The 15,657-nt window shown below is 40.9% G+C and overlaps 1 protein-coding gene across 3 annotated transcripts in view; it reads right to left on the minus strand.

The window, feature by feature from the left end:
• Positions 1 to 1,294: 1,294 nt before the first annotated feature.
• GSKIP (GSK3B interacting protein) overlaps positions 1,295 to 15,657 on the minus strand; it is a 29,237-nt gene continuing 14,874 nt past the window's right edge. For 2 of the 3 annotated variants that reach the window (XM_053602897.1, XM_053602896.1), the window contains exons 2-3: positions 7,922 to 8,180; positions 1,295 to 3,057 (exon numbers count right to left, since the gene is read on the minus strand). In XM_053602897.1, coding sequence (XP_053458872.1) covers positions 2,896 to 3,057; positions 7,922 to 8,179 — 420 coding nt within the window. In that variant the 5' untranslated portion in view covers position 8,180 and the 3' untranslated portion in view covers positions 1,295 to 2,895. Of the gene's footprint in view, positions 3,058 to 7,921; positions 8,183 to 15,657 lie in introns of those variants that run through there. The other variant, XM_053602898.1, reaches the window with a different exon arrangement.

The following is a 15,657-nucleotide window of genomic DNA, read 5'->3' on the forward strand; positions in this document are numbered from 1 at the left end:
GCTTACAGCAACCTCCAACTCCTGGGCTCAAGTGAGTCTCCTGTCTCCACCTCCCAAGTAGCTGGGACTACAGACACTCGCCACAACGCCCGACTATTTTTTGGTTGCAGCCGTCACTGTTTGGCAGGCCCGGGCTGGATTCGAACCCGCCAGCTCAGGTGTATGTGGCTATTGCCTTAGCTGCTTGAGCCACAGGTGCCGAACCAATATACATGATTATTTTTCAAAATATAGCATGTATAGTTTTATATACAGCTTTTTTTCATGTAGCCTTTTTCCCCATTGCCATTTTTTTTCTTGGTTTTTAATGGTTGGATATTGTTTCATAAAAAAGATGTAAAAAGATGAACTCTTTAAAGCCTTCCCAATTTTTCTTTTTCATTAGAGAAAATGAACATCTGTGTACTTTATCTTTTGCTGAATCATTTCTCAAAGCCAGACTGGCAGCTCAGAAGTTGTAAACGTTGTAAAGGCTCTATTACCAGTTTCCAGAAAAGCTTCACCAATATATCCTCCAATATGTAAGAGTGCCCCATCACTAAGTCCTTATCAGTACTATATTTAAATAAGAGAAATCACAAAATTATTAGATGAACTATTTTTTAATTTTCCTGGCTTGAATTACTGGTTCAAATGAACATCTTTCAAGTGATAATGGACATCTACATATTTTTCCTGACTTGTTTGGTATTATTTGCCCATTGTTCTCATCATCTTTTCTTACTGATTTGTGTGAGTTCCCCTCCCCCCACCTTCCTTTATATACTTATTACTTTTTTGAGACAGAGTTTCACACTGTTAACCTCGGTAGGGTGCCATAAAGGCATCATAGCACACAGCAACTGCAAACTCCTAGGTTCAAGCAATCCAGGAGTTTGCCTCAGCCTCCCAAATAGCTGGGATTATAGGTGCCCACCACAACGCCTGGCCAGTTTTCTTTTTCCTTTCCTCCTGCCTGGCTAATTTTTCTATTTTTAGTAGAGATGGGGACTTGCTCTTGCTTAGGTTGGTCTCCAATTTATAAGTTCAAGCAATCCACCTGCCTCAGTCTCCCAGAGTGCTAACATTACAGGAGTGAGCCACAGTGCCTGGCCTTCTCAGCTTAAACCATCCAGTTCTTTAAATAGTCAAGGTAAAATCAAAGTTTTCATATCTATTTTCTCGAGTATATCTATTTTTACTAATGTCTTCTCTTCCTGTTTCTCCTTCGCAGTAATTAAAATAACTCACTTCACACCAAATAAAAATGTAAAAATGAAAAAAGCAATGAAGGTTAAAAAAATGGAAACAATCATTTGGAATCAATCATTTATCACAAAATGAACAATTTCCATTTTTAAGCATACAATCACTTTTCTTCATACTTAACTCAAAATGAGTAAACAGAATTTTATTCAAACTTTACAAATATCATTTACAGTTAGCCTGAGATAAAGCATGAGAAAGTTCAACCTGAAGTTAAGACTTCATTGCCCAGTTAAGCATCTGAAAATAAAGCTGAGCGTGAACATACATTATCAAATATGATTAAAGCATTCCAATAAAGTTTGACAATGCATCGTGACGTCAACTGAAATTTAACTTACTCTGGTCCACATGATCTTCAGAGCCTAAAAGTATCTATATTTTAATAACGATAAAAAAATCTGCAGATGACAAATTTACGAAGGTGTGTCCAGATGCAGAAGCTTAGTTCAACATTACTATAGCAGCTGCTTTAGGTGACCATTAAAAAAACAACACCCCAATCTTTACCTTTCAACAAGTACTTGAAAACATGCGGCAGCATGGTACAGTATTATGTTTACAAATATCAGTACCTATAATAAAATATAAAACACAGAGTATCCCTTTCTTTAAATAGTCTCTGAATGCTTCATTCATCCTTTGGTTTCAAACCCATACAATGCACTCATTACATTGTACATTTAGCATTGAGACAGAATACTGTACATCTGTTGGGGAAGGTAGGGTGCTGTGGGAATACCAAAGCACTACATTATAGAAAGTAACTGTTGAAGCAAAAATACTTTCTGAATATATACTATACATTATGTAAACAAACATTCAGAATAAGAATCAACACAGGCCAAAATATTGTTTTCTAGGAAACCAGAATCTCCCTTTAATTCACACACATTGAAGATGTTTTTTGTTAAGGAAAAAAATGGAGACTGTTCCTGTATTTGCTTATGTGCTTAGATACCTTAGAAGTGAGTAATTATTACATTCATTTGCTAACGGTTTGTCCTCCGCTCAGCTGGCTGGCTGTTGCAAACATGAAATACAGAGAACTATTTCAGTCCCTGTTTTTCACTTAATACTAGTTACGTAATATATAATTAATTCATCTTTATCAATTCCTATTAGTAATACAAATAAAGTGAAGCTGTGAATTTCAAAATTTGTGCAGGGGAAACTAGTTGATAATTGTTTCCAATAAGGCTAGTAGCAAAATACTTACTACAAAGTCAGTCCAAGCTAGTAGTGAACCCCTGATTTGGCAGGCTGAATTAAGTTTATAGTTAGGTAATTCTAATTCTTGTATTACTGTGCAAATCTAGAATTTCCTATGTAAAAGAGAGTGTTGGCAGCCTCAAAGCCCTGTAATAAAAGAAGGAAATACTGATTAAGATTTGAAATGCACATAGTATATGAAGAAATGTGAATGTCTAAATGATGACATCGCAGCAGTAGCCTCAGAATTCCTTTAGTGAATCAAAAACTAAACCAATTCATTATTCAATGATCATGTGAGTCAAAAGCCTAAATTTGAAGCAAGTGATAAAGACATAAAACCAAATACCTACTTTCTATGACCATATGCAAAGAATTTCAAGCTTTATGTCAACATTCCGTACCAGTGCCAGTCCCCTCTAAAAGAAAAAAGCTTAGTCATGACTGTCCATCCCTTTTCAAAGCTTCTAGTCTTTGAAGAAGTGCGTTTCCAAATGCTTCCCGGTAGGCAGGGCTGAGCGTATCCAACAAGGAGTAGACTGTTTCATGGTAGGGAGTCTGTAAATGATCATCCACCTGGTCAAAAGCATAACCTACTACCTACAAGGAAAGTAGAACAGTGAATTAGTACAGAACAAAAATCAAGCACTTAAATAGGTAAATACCTAATCACACTATTTCTCAATGCAAGTCAAAATATATAAACTGTCTCAAAAAAACAAACAAACAAAAAAACTATGCTTCGATTATTTTCTATTATTTACCCTATTTAATTTCACATATATTGATAGTCTACTATATTAAAGTACTATAACATATAATATTAATTCATATTTTATCAGTATTTAGTCTGCATTCCTTTATTCCTAGAAATTTAGTTTTTTGTTTTTTTTTTTTCTTTTTTTGAGACAGAGCCTCAAGCTATCACCCTGGGTAGAGTGCCTTGGCATCACAGGTCACAGCAACCTCCAACTCCTAGGCTCAAGCAATTCTCCTGCCTCTGCCTCCCAAGTAGCTGGGACTACAGGCACCTGCCACTACGCCCAGCCATTTTTTGATTGGAGCCATCATTGTTGTTTGGCGGGCCAGGGCTGGATTCAAACCCGCCAGCTCAGGTATATGTGGCTTGTGCCTTAGCCATTTGAGCCACGGTGCTGAGCCTAGAAATTTGGTTTTAATAGTTTACTAGTTTTAATACTTGTTTAATATTGTTTAATTGCTTTATTAATAATTATTTTAGTAATTTGAATAGTTTTAATAACTTTATAGCTTTATAATCAGTAATCTGAAAGGCACTTTCACCTAATACCTTCTTATCTAATAGGGAACAAATGAGCAACTTTGAGATAAAAGGGAATGTTATTCTGCAGGTTGTTTTTCCCATGTAAACACAGCTAAAACTCTTAGCTGTGTCTAACAAAATTATAAGATTTATCATGGTTCAGCAGCACAGTATAGGGCAAAATTAATTTGGTTTTTGCTAACTAGACTAAAACTTGTAAATTCCTAATACAAATCCTAAATTTTTATGATATTTAAGCCAGTCATCGCAGCTACAAGTTTACGTTAGATATAAAAGCTGAGGGCTCAGCGCCTGTAGCCTAGTGGCTAGGACACCAGCCACATACACCAGAGCTGGTGGGTTGAAACCCAGCCCGGGCCTGCCAAATAACAATGACAACTACAACCAAAAAATAGCTGGGTGTTGTGGCAGGTGCCTGTAGTCTCAGCCACTTGGGAGGCTGAGGCAAGAGAATCGCTTAAGCCTAAGAGTTTGAGGTTGTTGTGAGCTGTGACGTCACAGCACTCTACTGAGGTCGGCACTCTAGTGAAGATTTTTTGAAAATGAGAGGCAGAGGCAGACACCTAAGGAAAATGAATCACACCTTTCAAAGCCATGCTTGGTTACTACACTCTTGCAGTAGAGTTCTGTTTGCCTTCCTCTTATACCTGTTAGACTGTGATCTTCCTGGTGCACAGGGATCATGTCTTATTCATGGTTTGATTTCTCACTGCTGACACAAGATAGTTGCTCAATGTTAACTGAATCAGACTGAAAAACAAATACTTGAGCAGCTAGTACACAAAAGGTTTTATAACTGATCTGTTTATTTCTGTATCACTTACCATATAATCTTCCCCAAATCCTTTTTAGTTTTTTTTTTTTGTAGAGACAAAGTCTTACTTTATCATCCTCGGTAGAGTGCCGTGGCATCACACAGCTCATAGCAACCTCCAACTCCTGAGCTTAGGTGATTCTCTTGCCTCAGCCTCCTGAGTAGCAGGGACTACAGGTGCCCGCCATAACACCTGGCTATTTTTCCTTTTTAGTTTTTTTTTTAATAGATAAAGAAGCATGGACTCTGAAGGGTAGACTGACTCACCCAAGATCACTCAAATACATATTTAAGACTTCTGACTCTCTAATCAGAACTTCTTTTCTCTCATCACAGCCATCTATGTGAACATACTTCACTATGTTGCCACGGCTGGTCTTGAACTCCTGGGCTCAAGCAATCCTCCCACCTCAGTTTCCTAAGTAGCTGGAATTACAGGTGTGCATCACCACACCCAGCAAGATCCACTTCCAAACATTATAAACTTTTAGTACAAATTTAAGGATTTGAAAAGGAGTGTACAAATATTAGTTAACTCAGGCACTACTTTTAAAGCTAAGCAGCTATCTACATGGCAGTTGTGAGGGAATTGACAGTAGTAAAGATGGCAGTCTTGCAATTTACTCTATCAAGGAATAAACAGTACATGCGATTCATCTTCAGCAAATTGAATCCAGTGAAATTAAAGAGATGTATTTAACACATTATGTGGCACCTTATGATAATGTGTAGGATTCTAGGTATGAGCCACCCCACCTGGCCTGTACAACTACTATTTTTTTTTTGAAGACAGAATTTCACATTGTCACCGTCAGTAGAGTGCCATAGCATCACAGCAACCTCAAATTCTTGGGCTCAAGTGATTCTCTTGCCTCAGCCTCCCAAGTAGGTGGGACTACAGGTGCCTGCCACAACACCTGGATGTTTTTTTTTTGAGACAGAGTCTCACTTTATCATCCTCAGTAGAGCGCTATGGTGTCAGAGCTCACAGCAACCTCCAATTCCTGGGCTTAGGTGATTCTCTTGCCTCAGCCTCCTGAGTACCTGGGACTATAGGAGCTCGCCACAACACCCAGCTATTTTTTTTTTTTTTTTTTGAGACAGAGCCTCAAGCTGTGGCACTGGGTAGAGTGCCTTGGCATCACAGCTCACAGCAACCTCCAATTCCTGGGCTCAAGTGATTCTCCTGCCTCAGTCTCTCAAGTAGGTGGGACCACAGGCACCCGCCATAATGCCTGGCTATTTTTTGGTTGCAGCCGTCATTGTTGTTTGGCAGGCCCAGGCTGGATTTGAACCCGCCAGCTCAGGTGTATGTGGCTGGTGCCTTAGCCGCTTGAGCCACAGGTGCTGAGCCTCCCGGCTATTTTTTTGTTTTGAAGTTTGGCCGGGGTTCGAACCCACTATCCTCAGTATATGGGGCCAGCATCTTACCCACTGAGCCACAGGCGCCACCCAACACCCTGCTATTTTTAGAGATGAAGTCTTGTTCTGGCTCAGACTGGTCTTGAACCTGTTAGATTAGGCAATCCACCCACTTTGGCCTCCCAGAATGCTAGGATTACAGGTGTGAGCTATTGTGCTTGGCCTTGCAACTACTCTTAACAGATAATTAACACAGAAAAATCAGAAAACTAGACCAAGAATGAAGATTCATTGATTAATAAAGTTAAATATGTTTTCTAATGCCTATCATTTTGTTCAATAGGTCAAAGATTCTCACAGTGTAAATATATTTTTTCTTTTTAAGAGACAGAGTCTCACTTTATTGCCCTCGATAGAGTACCATGGCGTCACAGCTCACAGCAACCTTCAGCTCTCGGGCTTAGGCGATTCTCTTGCCTCAGCCTCCTGAGTGGCTGGGACTATAGGTGCCCACCACAACACCCAGCTATTTTTTGTTACAGTTTGGCTGGGGCCAGGTTCAAACCGGCCATTCTTGGTATATGGGGCCGGTGCCCTACTCACGGAGCCACAGGCGCTGCCCTATAAATATTTTTTAAAGAAAAGCTGCTCTAAGGTGATGCTTTCTACCGTTCTGAACTCACAATTCTGGTTTAAAGAACGTGGAAAAGTCAATCTACCTAGAAGTACTCACTTGTAATAAAGAGATACTCTATAATAAAAAGCCAACAGGATACTCTTGGAAATTTGGAGGCAGAATGTTGCACTGTGATTTAATTGTGATCTAAGAGCTGGAAAACAGTGAAGTATGTTGATTTAATAGAAAAGACATTTATAGCAAGTGGACAAAGATCCTTTCAACATAATGACTGCAAAACTCGTTCAAAGCAGAGAACGAATACTTTCGGTGGACACTTTTAGCTACGGGTGAGAAAGAAATTAGTTTGGGGGTGATATTTTTCTTTTTTGAGATAGAGTCTCACTTTGTTGCTTCAGGTAGAGTGTCCTGGCATCACAGCTCACAGCAACCTCTAACTCTTAGGCTTAAGCAATTCTCTTGCCTCAGCCTTCCGAGTAGCTAGGATTATAGGTGCCCGCCACACGTATAGTCCTGGCTATTGTTTTTTTTAGAGACAGGTTCACATTCTAGCTCAGGTTGATCTCAAACTCAGGCAATCCGCCCACCTTGGCCTCCCAAATGCTGGGACTACAGGCATGAGCCATTGCACCCAGCTGGGGGTGATGATTAAAACAAAGTAACACCCTACAAATCAAATGTTTTATTTTTTAAAAAATTCAATTTTCTGGCTCAGCACCTGTAGCTCAAGTGGCTAAGGCGCCAGCCACCGGAGATGGCGGGTTCAAATCCAGCCCAGGCCTGCCAAACAATGACAACTACAACCAAAAAATAGCTGGGTGTTGTGGCAGGTGCTGTAATCCCAGCTACTTGGGAGGCTGAGGCAAGAGAATCGCTTAAGGCTTGGCACCTGTGGCTCAAGTGGCTAAGGTGCCAGCCACATACACCTGAGATGACGGGTTCAAATCCAGCCTGGGCCTGCCAAACAACCGTGATAGTTGCAATCAAAAAATAGCCGGGCGTTGTGGCAGGTCCCTGTAGTCCCAGCTACTTGGGAGGCGGAGGCAGGAGAATCGCTTAATTAAGCCCAGGAGTTGGAGGTTGCTGTGAGCTGTGATGTCACAGCCCTCTACCCAGGGCAACAGCTTGAGGCTCTGTGTCAAAACAAAACAAAACAAAAAAACAAACAATTTTCCCATGTTGATCAACAGACTTTAAAATTAAAAATTTCTAGAAAAAATTTTCCTTAAAATAAATTTTGGAAGCTACTGGTATTCTCATTTAATACTCTTTCCCTCCTTTGTCTCCCCACCTTTTTGATAAAGTAGTAAAGATAAACTTTTTTTTCCTAAAGAGAAAAGTGAGTTACCTTAAGTCCTGCTTCAGTGAGCTCCAGGCAGTATCTGTTTCTTTCCTTTGTTTCCACATTGATATAGGCCACATCATCCGCACAGCGCAAACTTTTTGAGACAAACATGTTGTTAACAGCAAAGAGAACATCATTTACAACTGCTTCAGCTTCCAGCCTCATGTCTTTCACATCAGTTCCTTCAAAACCATTAAGCTCTGAACCTTCTTCATATCCTGACATACTGCTTAGCTCCATGGGATTACAGTCTGTTTCCATTCTGCAAAAGAAGTAGATAAAATTTTTTTTATAGGGAGACATTCAAAATATGATCATATGACTGAATTAGCTATGCCTTACGACTGCTACTCAGTACAAAACACTAACAATTTTTAGGAAAAATAGTGTCTAAAACCATTTCTAGTAGGATTTTTTTTTTTTTTGAGACCAGAGTCTCAGTATGTCATCCTTGGTAGAGTGCCATGGTTTCACAGCTCATAGCAACCTCAAACTCTTGGGCTTAAGCAATACTCTTGCCTCAGCCTCCTAAGTAGCTGGGACTACAGGTGTCTGCTACAATGCCTGGCTATTTTTCTGTTGCAGTTGTTGTTTAGCAGGTACAGGCTGGGTTTGAACCTGCCAGCCTCAGTGTATGTGGCTGGCGCCCTAACCACTGAGCAACAGGTGCCGAGCCATTTCTTGTAGTTTTTCATAGCAAAATTACAAATACCTACAGATTATCAAAAAAAGGAGCTCTCTTCTCCATTTAGTCTTAAAAGGTAATTCTCATATTGATAAGCATTTGGAATATTCCAAAATAGCAGTTTTTAGCTATTTTGAACATGCCTCAGTAACAATCCTAGTACCTATTTTAAATGTATAATTATTTTTCTAGGACAGATATTTAGAACTGGAATTGCTGAGTCAAAGGACATGCTAGTTTTAACTTTCAATAGATACTGCCAATTCATCCTTCAAACAAAAGCTGTATTGCCAAGTGTGGTGGCTCTAGTACTCTGGGAGGCCAAGGAGGGTGGATTGCCTGAGCTCACAGGTTTGAGACTAGCCTGAACAAGAGTGAGACCTCGTCTCTGAAAACAGCCAGGCATTGTGGCGGGCACCTGTAGTCCCAGCTACTTGGGAGGCTGAGGCAAGAGAATTGCTTGAGCCCAAGAGTTTGAGGTTGCTACGAGCTATGATGCCATAGCACTCTACCAAAGTTAAGACTCTGTCTCAAAAAAAAAAAAAAAAGCTGTATTATCTATACTTCCCCAATAAAAATTTAAAAGGAAAAAAAATATATAGCTCATTATTTCAATATGCATTTCCTTGAGTAAACATCTTTTTGGATGTTTATGGGATTTTTTTTTTTTTTTTGGTAGAGACGGAGTCCCACCTTATCGCCCTCAGTAGAGTGCCATGGCGTCACACAGCTCACAGCAACCTCCAAATCCTTGGGCTTAGGCAATTCTCTTGCCTCAGCCTCCCAAGTAGCTGGGACTACAGGCGCCCGCCACAACGCCCGGCTATTTTTTTGTTGCAGTTTGGCCGGGGCTGGGTTTGAACCCGCCACCCTCGGCATATGGCGCCGGCGCCCTACCCACTGAGCCACAGGCGTTGCCCCTGTTTATGGGATATTTAGTTCCAAGATCATACAGCTGCAAAAAGCAGAAATGGAAAAAACCCCATGTTGTCTGAAATTAGATTCCTTCCCTACTACAGTATACTATCTCTTAGGAGTTCCTTTTATGACTTCCAGATTTGAGGTTTTGCATAAAGCTTTTTGCATCTTCCCATGATTATATTTCAAAAATCCCTTAAATTGTCTTCTGAATTTTCATTCTATCTCTATTAACACTTTAATCTAAGTGCAACTTATTTTATGTAGCTTTATTTTCCAAACTGCCATACTCTTTACTGAATAACTCATCTTTTCAACCACTTACTAGAATAGGCTCAAATGTTGTTATTATTATTATTTTTTGAGACAGAGTCTTATTTTGTTGTCCTTAGTAGAGTGCTATGGCAGTTACAGCTCACAGCAATCTCAAACTCAGTGATTCAGTGATTCTCTTGCTTCAGCCTCCCAAGTAGCTGGGACTACTGGTGCCCACCATAACGCTTGGCTATTTTTTAGAGATGGGGTCTTGCTCTTGCTCAGGCTGGTCTTGAACTCGTGAACTCAGGCAATCCACCCTCCTCAGCCTCCCAAGTGCTGGGATTACAGGCCTGAGCCACTGCACCTTGCCTTTGCTATATTATTCTAAAAAATATCATTTTTCATACAAACTTGATCCAATATTATTATCAAGTTCTCATGTTTACCTTTTTTTTGAAAGTTTCACTATGTTGCTCTCGATAGAGTGCCATGGAATCACAGCTCACGGCGACCACAAACTCTTAGGCTTAAGTGATTCTCTTGCCTCAGCCTCCCAAGTAGCTGGGACTACAGGTGTCTGCCAGACACCTGGCTATTTTTTTGCTACAGTTGTTATTGGTGTTTGGCAGGACTAGGCTGGGTTTGAACCTACCGCCCCGGTGTGTGTGGCTGGTGTCCTAGCCACTGAGCTATAGGCGCCGAGTCTATCTTTTCTTCAGTAACTGGGGTTAAAAATGATTTTCCTGACCACATATTGTTGAAATTGGAAATGTATGAATGAGAAAAGTTAATGAATGTAAAATTGTTTTGGAATGTATAAGGAGCTTTACAGAAGACCTATGTGCTTTCTTTTCACTTGGCAGACCCAGGCTTTAAAAGTTAAGATTTTCATTTCTCTGATGTGGAGTAAGTATCCACTGTCCTGAATGCAGCATGACTCTTCCTTCATTCACAGACTTAATAAACATGCACTGCCTACCTACTCTGTGGTCAAGATCTCACGATGAGGTGTAGTCAGTCCCTTCCCTGACCACACTGGAGTTAAGAGCAGATTAGTAATAAACTTTTTCTTTTTTGGTTAGAGACGAGGTCTTGCTTTGCTACCCAGATTATAGTGTAGTGGCTATTCACAGGTGTGATTACAGCAAACTACTCTACAGCCTTGAACTTCTGGACTCAAGTGACCCTTCTGCCTCAGCCTCCCAAGTAGCTAGGACTATAGGCGTGTACCACCACACTTGGCCCTTAAACACATTTAAAAAAAAAAACAGCCTTAACAACTTTCTGACAATGATAATAATTTTTATGAGCATTTATTTATACCATTTGTCTGCTACATTAAACATTCTTTTACTGAAGTTACTAACTTGTGCCCTATTTGTGTGATATTCAAAGTCCTTTAAGTTAGTGGTTCTCTACCTTGGCTCCTTATTATGATCACCTGGGAGAACCTATAATATTACGTATGTGCTGACCCCACTGAGGAGCAACAAAATCAAAAATATTCATTATTTTCATGAGGGTTCCATTTTTTATTTTATTTATTTATTTATTTTTGAGACGGAGTCTCACGTTGTCACCACTTGTAGAGTGCTGTAGCATCACAGCTCACAACAACCTCAAACTCTTGGGCTCAAATGGTTCATATAGGCTCATGCCTATATTCCCAGCACTTCGGGAGGCCAAAGTAGGAAGATCACTGGAGGCCAGGAGTTCAATAGCAAGGCCCTGCCTCCACAAAAATTAAAATAGCCAGGTATGGTGGGATGAACCTGTACTGCCAGTTACTCAAGAGGCTGAGACAGGAGGATCTTTTGAGCCTAGGAGTTTGAGGGTTGTAGTGAGCTATGATGAGGACAATGCACTCCAGCTCAGGCAACAGAATGTGACCCTGTCTCAAAACAAAACAACGCCCCCACCCCCACCCCCCATGAAGTCAGTTAGCTGGTGATGACAGGAGTTATAGGAGCAGAACAGGGAGCAACCCTGTAGCCATTCTGATAAAGCACTAGAGAAGCAGTTTCGATTATGTACCCCAATAAGTCAAAATATTTCAGTAGACACATTATATACATTATACATTTACATATATTCTATAATTGGAATATTAAAAACACATAAATATGCACTGAAAAAGGTGAAAATGAAATATAGATGTATTTTCTTTCTTTCTTTTATTTTTTTTGAGAGAGAGTCTCACTTTATCACCCTTGGTAGAGTGCTGTAGCGTCACTGCTCACAGTAACCTTAAACTCTTGGGCTTAAGCGATCTCTTGCCTTACCCTCCCACATAGCTGGGACTACAGGCACTCGCCACAACGTCCAGCTATTTTCTGTTGCAACTATCATTGTTGTTTAGCAGGCCCAGGCTGGGCTCGAACCCGCCAGCTTCAGTGTATGTGGCTAGCGCCGTAACCACTGTGCTACGGGTGCCAAGTATTTTCTTTCTTGGAAGGATAAATTCCTATTTATTTGTTTCAGTCCTTAATGACTCAGATTCTTACAAGAGTTTTGGTAGAAATCATGGGGCAGTACTTTTAGGCCTAAATCAAGGTGTTTGGTCCTTGCTGGCTTCCCATGAATAATTTCTGACTACCTTGATATAAATGGCACAACTCATGCAGTAATGTATTAGGCCATTTAAATACAAAATGCCTAATTCCAAGAGATAGCCAGACGCGGTAGCTCACGCCTCTAATCCTAGCACTCTGGGAGGCCGAGGCTGGTGGATTGCCTGAGATCATAGGTTCGAGACCTGCCTGCACGTCTCAAAAAATAGCTGGGTGTTGTAGCAGGCATCTATAGTCCCAGCTACTTGGGAGGCTGAGGCAAGAGAATCGCTTGAGCCTAAGAGTTTGAGATTGCTGTGAGCTATGGTGCCACAGTGCTCTACCAAAGGGTGACAAAGTGAAACTTTTTTTTTTTTTTTCGTAGAGACAGAGTCTCACTGTACCGCCCTCGGGTAGAGTGCCGTGGCATTACACGGCTCACAGCAACCTCCAGCTCTTGGGCTTATGCGATTCTCTTGCCTCAGCCTCCTGAGCAGCTGGGACTACAGGCGTCCGCCACAACGCCTGGCTATTTTTTTTTTTTTTTGTTGCAGTTTGGCCGGGGCTGGGTTTGAACCCCCCTACTCACTGAGCCACAGGCGCCACCCAAAGTGAAACTCTTTTTTTTTTTTTATAGAGACAGAGTCTCACTGTACCGCCCTCGGGTAGAGTGCCGTGGCATTACACGGCTCACAGCAACCTCCAGCTCTTGGGCTTATGCGATTCTCTTGCCTCAGCCTCCCGAGTAGCTGGGACTACAGGCGCCCGCCACAACGCCCGGCTATTTTTTTTGTTGCAGTTTGGCCGGGGCTGGGTTTGAACCCGCCACCCTCGGCATATGGGGCAGGTGCCCTACTCACTAAGCCACAGGTGCCGCCCTGAATACCTTTTTTTTTTTCTTGTTGCAGTTTGGCTGGGGCTGGGTTTGAACCTGCCACCCTTGGTATATGGGGCTGGCGCCCTACCCGCTGAGGAAACTCTTGTTTAAAAAAAAAAAAAAAAACAGAAATAGTGGCTCAGCGCCTGTAGCTCAGCAGCTAAGGTGCCAGCCACATACACTGGAGCTGGCGGGTTTGAATCTAGCCCAGGCCTGCCAAACAACGACAACTACAACAACAACAAAAAAACCCGTGTGTTGTGGCGGGTGCCTGTAATCTCAGTACTTGGGAGGCTGAGGCAAGAGAATCTCTTAAACCCAAGAGTTCGAGGTTGCTGTGAGTTGTGATGCCATGGCACTGTACCCAGGGAGACAGCTTGAGTCTCTGTCTCAAAAAAAAAAAAAACCAGCAAGAAGTGTCTAAGTGGGTTCAGTGCCTATAGCTCAGTAGTTAAGGTGCCAGCCACAAGCATCAGGGCTGGTGGGTTCTAACATGGCCTGGGCCTGCTAAACAACAATGACAACTACAACAAAAAAATAGCTGGGTGTTGTGGCAGGCACCTGTAGTCCCAGCTACTTGGGAGGCTGAGGCAAGAGAATCGCTTAAGCCCTGGAATGAGGCTGCCGTGAACTGTGACGCCACAGCACTCTACCTAGGGTGACAGCTTGAGACTCTGTCTCAAAAAAAAAAAAAGGTGTCAAAGTGAAATGTCAGAGATATAAACTGTCAAACTTAGTACTTAAGGAAATTGAATATTTCATACTTAATAACTTAATAGTTTCATGTACAGTGTGGGAAGCACACAGGTGTCAAGGTCATGTGTTTCTGAAATGTCCCTGAGAGCAATAGCCTCTACTGTTTTGTTTTGTTTTTTTCTTTGAGACATCACCCTCAGTAGAGTAAGTTGGCATTACAGCGCACACCAACTTCAAAGTCTCGGCTCAAGCGATTCTTGTCTCAGTCTCTTGAGTACCTGGGACTATAGGTGTCCGCCACAATGCCCAGCTACTTTTAGAGATGGGGGTCTTGCTCTTACTCAGGCTGGTCTCAAACCTGTGAGCTCAGGCAATCCACCCACCTCAGCTTCCCATGAGCCACCGCACCTGACCTATCTGTTTTTACATTTTGAATGATAAAGTCAATAGCTTTGTCTTTGGACATATATTGGGTGTAGCTCACGGAATGAATATTCTGCAGGCGGCCATAGCCCTTTTGGGCATGGATATTGTCCCTTTTTTCTTTGTTATCATGGAAGTGAGGACAAAAAAAGCACAAAATACAAATATATTTTCTTATTAACTGATTATCTGTGTACCTGTGGAAGTTTGTGCCATTGTTCTAATCAGTGTTATCCTACACAGTAGGTAACTGCCATCTAAAGTTTGGATAGTGTGATAGAGGGACTGAATTTAAACTTTTAAAAGTAAATTTACTAAATTTTCACTCATTTAAATAGCTAGTGGCTACTTTATCAGACAGAATAGGTTTGAACTTCTGTGAATGCTTGTGATAATATAATAATAAGCTGAGTTTACATTATGGTTGAAAAACATAGTAGATGCAAAGGTAATGAATTAAACTTATTTTATATAGGAGTTGTAAAATTTGGAGATTGAAAAATTGGAACAATTGAATTCAAACTACTCTATGGAGGGGAATCAATCATCGTTTCAAATAGTAAAAACTAATGAACTACTTATATTACCTTGTCTATTTAAGTTTATGAATATTAACTTATATGAATATGAATATTAAATATTCCTCAAATATTATAATCCACTGTGTACCTACATAAGTAGCATTTTTTTCTAAGCAGGAGAATAATTAAAGATGTCTACTGGACAGGGAAATAAGACAAGCACATGAAATATTTACACAAGTATAAATGGCACACACATTATAATTACAACAAACAATGTACTTAATTGGCTGGGCAGGATGGCTCACGCTTGTAAACCTAACACTCTGGGAGGCCAAGGCGGGTAGATTGCTTGAGCTTATGAGTTCAAGACCAGACTGAGCAAGAGCAAGACCCAGTCTCTATAAAACAGCTGGGTGCTATGGCAGGCACCTGTAGTCCCAGTTACTTGGGAGGCTGAGGCAAGATGATCACTTGAACCCAAGAATTTGAAGTTGCTGTGAGCTATGAGGCTACAGCACTCTACTGAGGGCTACAAAGTGAGACTGTCTCAAAAAACAAAAAAACAAAAAACAAAAAACCTAATTGTGAGTTGCAGATAATTACAGAAGAATAATGATAAACAACCTTGGTCCTACTATAAATTCTATGAAAGTTCTGTATAAACTTTGATTGACCATATTGGTCACTGGGCGCATGGTGTTTTCATTTATGAAATAAGGGAATGGACAGAAAATTCTTTACTATTCTAAGAGCTATGACATTCCATAATCTACGACATAGTTACAATGGGGCTTGACTCACAAACAGGT

Source organism: Nycticebus coucang, chromosome 9 (genome assembly GCF_027406575.1).
Source record: "Nycticebus coucang isolate mNycCou1 chromosome 9, mNycCou1.pri, whole genome shotgun sequence".
NCBI lineage: Eukaryota > Metazoa > Chordata > Mammalia > Primates > Lorisidae > Nycticebus > Nycticebus coucang.